This window comes from Ambystoma mexicanum, chromosome 9 (genome assembly GCF_040938575.1).
Source record: "Ambystoma mexicanum isolate Mex_15411 chromosome 9, UKY_AmexF1_1, whole genome shotgun sequence".
NCBI lineage: Eukaryota > Metazoa > Chordata > Amphibia > Caudata > Ambystomatidae > Ambystoma > Ambystoma mexicanum.
In genome coordinates this window covers 1,453,548,943-1,453,551,645 of record NC_090931.1, presented here as the reverse complement: position 1 = coordinate 1,453,551,645, position 2,703 = coordinate 1,453,548,943, and the positions used below count along the sequence as shown (strand labels likewise).

General features: G+C 45.7%; 1 protein-coding gene across 1 annotated transcript; it reads right to left on the bottom strand.

The window, feature by feature from the left end:
* Positions 1–616: 616 nt before the first annotated feature.
* On the bottom strand, positions 617–2,374 carry LOC138487494 (trichohyalin-like). The gene has a single exon (XM_069614003.1). It carries the CDS (start codon positions 2,372–2,374, stop codon positions 617–619), a length of 1,758 nt encoding a protein of 585 aa, XP_069470104.1.
* Positions 2,375–2,703: the final 329 nt, after the last annotated feature.

The window sequence follows — 2,703 nt, the reverse complement described above, 5'->3', positions numbered from 1 at the left end:
AAAGAGGTCGGCGGTGTTTTGGATGTTCCTGACTCTGATGACCTCATTCCACGCCTTTCCTCTTTCTCCAGCTGGGTCGTATGTTCCGCTTGCTTGTTTGCCCCCCGAGTATACCGACTCTATCTTGGAACATTTCGCGTTGAAGTCTCCGCATACTACGATTTCGATCCTCTCGAACTCCTCGTATAGCTTATCAATTGTGTCTCTCATATTTGAACAGAACGATTTGGTGGACGTCCGTTGCGGGTTCTAATAGCAGTTTACTATCGCTAGTGGCTTTATCTGAGATTTTTGCTTCTTACCATTGCACTGATTCCATGACGTCAAAACCACCAATAGTTCATAAGCTTCTTTCCATTTTTTTGGTTCCGATAGCCCCTGTCCTGTTTTAATCGCTATTAGGAGACCTGATGAAGGTCTACCTAGCAGACCTTTTACTGCCGGCGAAATTTCGACGGTGTAGCCATCGAGCACTGGCCTATCAAGCAACCATGTTTCTTGAAGGCATATTATGTCGTAAATGCCCAGTTCCACCTCTCCAGCTGTGGTCAGATGTGCGTGGCCTCTTGTGTTCCAAGACCCCAAAGTAAAATGATCTTTTTCGGGCCTCACCGTGTCACTGCTTTGATTTATCTCGTGGACGCCGGGGGACCCAGATCGTTGCTATTTTTTTTAAATTTTTGTTCCAGCTTTGTGTTAGCCATTTCCATGGGCCTGCTTTCTGTTCCTCCACCACTTTCCTCTGTGTTTTAGATGTTGCTCTATTCTTATCCTCATGTCTCCTTTGCTCATCCCCTCTTACCCTCAGTAAATCCCTGTCTTTGACCTTTGCCGGGGAGTCTTCTGAGTCTTCCTTCGGTCTCTCCCGGTTCTCCCTAGACAGGCGGGACCGGCTTGATGCTTGGATTTCTGTCTCTTTCTTATTTCTCTCACTCTTTCGTGCATCTTCCCATCTGATGTTACAATGCTCTCTGCGTGCTTCCACCCTCTCCTGTGGTTCTTTCCAACGGTTTTGACGATAGAGCTCTTCCGTCCTTGATTTGTAGTGCGTTTGTGCTCTTTGGGTTTCTGCCTTTTCCCTTACGAGGGTATTTTTGTCGTTTTTCTTGGTTAGCTCCGTGAGGTGGAAACCCAAATGTTCGATTTCTTCATAGCCTTGTTGGTCAATATGGACGATACCTGCAGACTTGAGATGGAGGTAGGCATTGGCCCTCTTTTCTCTATGATAAGGCTCCACAAGTTTCAGGTCTTCTGTTCTGATTTTTCTCAGGGTTTTCATTTTTTTCATTATATTCAGCACTGTAGGTCTATTCAAGATCAAGAATCTTCCGTCTTTGACTCTCTGTTCCAGTTTGAACACTCTTGTCTCTTCTTTCTTGTTGTCGTGCCTGGCCTTTTCATGGCTTTCCTCTTTCTCGTTCGAATGCGTTTCTGTTCTGCTATTATTATTTGGGTTTTCCCTTGTATTTCCCAGAGTTACCCGGGGGCCTTTTTTCTGTTGCGGGTCGTCTAAATTTGCCAACTGTCGATCGGAGGCTACTTTAGGCGCCTGCTCGTTCTCCGCCACTCCGTTCCCATCCACCTTGTCCGTTTTTTGGCTTGCACCTTTTCTTTTTATCTCACCCTCTCTTGTTTCTTTACTTTGTTGTTTGGTTTCTTCCTTGTGTTCGTGGGTTGAGATGTTCATTAAGTCTGACATCACCATAAACTCCTCTATGGTTTTCGGTGATCTAGCGTCCGATTCCTTCGTTCGTCTTTCCGTTGGTTTGTTGTTTTTCTCCTCTTCTGCGCACCCTGCCCCAAGGTCGATTATTTCTGACGGCTCAGTCGTTTGCCTCACTGATAATATCACGCCTCTCTTTTCCTCCGGGGTGTGATGTGATACTTGGGCTGTTCTTTTAACGATTTGCTCCCCAGTCAGTGCTTTTTTCTTCTCTCTGGGAGATGAGGGCGGATTTCCCTTTGTCTTCGACTGCGCTGCCATTTCCTGGATTTTAGCTTTTGTACAGCTCCTTTTTTCTATTTGATCCTTATTTAGGGCTTCCATTATTTCGATCTTCTTTTCAAGCGTTTTGATTTTGGTTTCCCACTTGCATGCTTCCTGCGTTGCCCGATTTTCACCCACGATGATATAACTTTCTACATGGCTTAGTTTACTTATCATACTTGCCAAGATTGCAGTGTTATCCTTTACATCTTCCTTTATTGCCTCGTATAGCTTGCAGAATGGTGCCAGCACGATTGACATAGCTGACATAATTGCGATCATGTCTGGTTTGTTGTTAGGCATCTCTTTCTGCATTGAGGCTGCGATGTCGCTTAGTCTTCTCTTTTTTGGAGATTCTTGAATTTTCTCTTGTCTTCGTGTCGCCATGTGAGGGTCTGACTGTGTTATGTCCACCAAAGGACTATATACTTTGTCCTTTCTTTGATTTGGCCCACCCGACCCTTTGTTCGACAGTACTTGGTCCCAGATTGCTTTCGACGCATCCCTTGCTTCGAAGGCTGCTTCCACGGGGGAGCCTGTCGTCATATGTGGTTTAGTCTATGCCGTAGACTGTTCTCTGTCCGATGGAGGTACCCCTCTTTGTGTTGTGTTCCCAAGTTGCGGGTTTGCAGAAACCTGCTCCTTGTTGTTCTCCCCCTCCTGCTCAGTCCTTTTCTGTTCTGTCTCTTTGGTCCCATTTTTTGGGGTTTTCATTA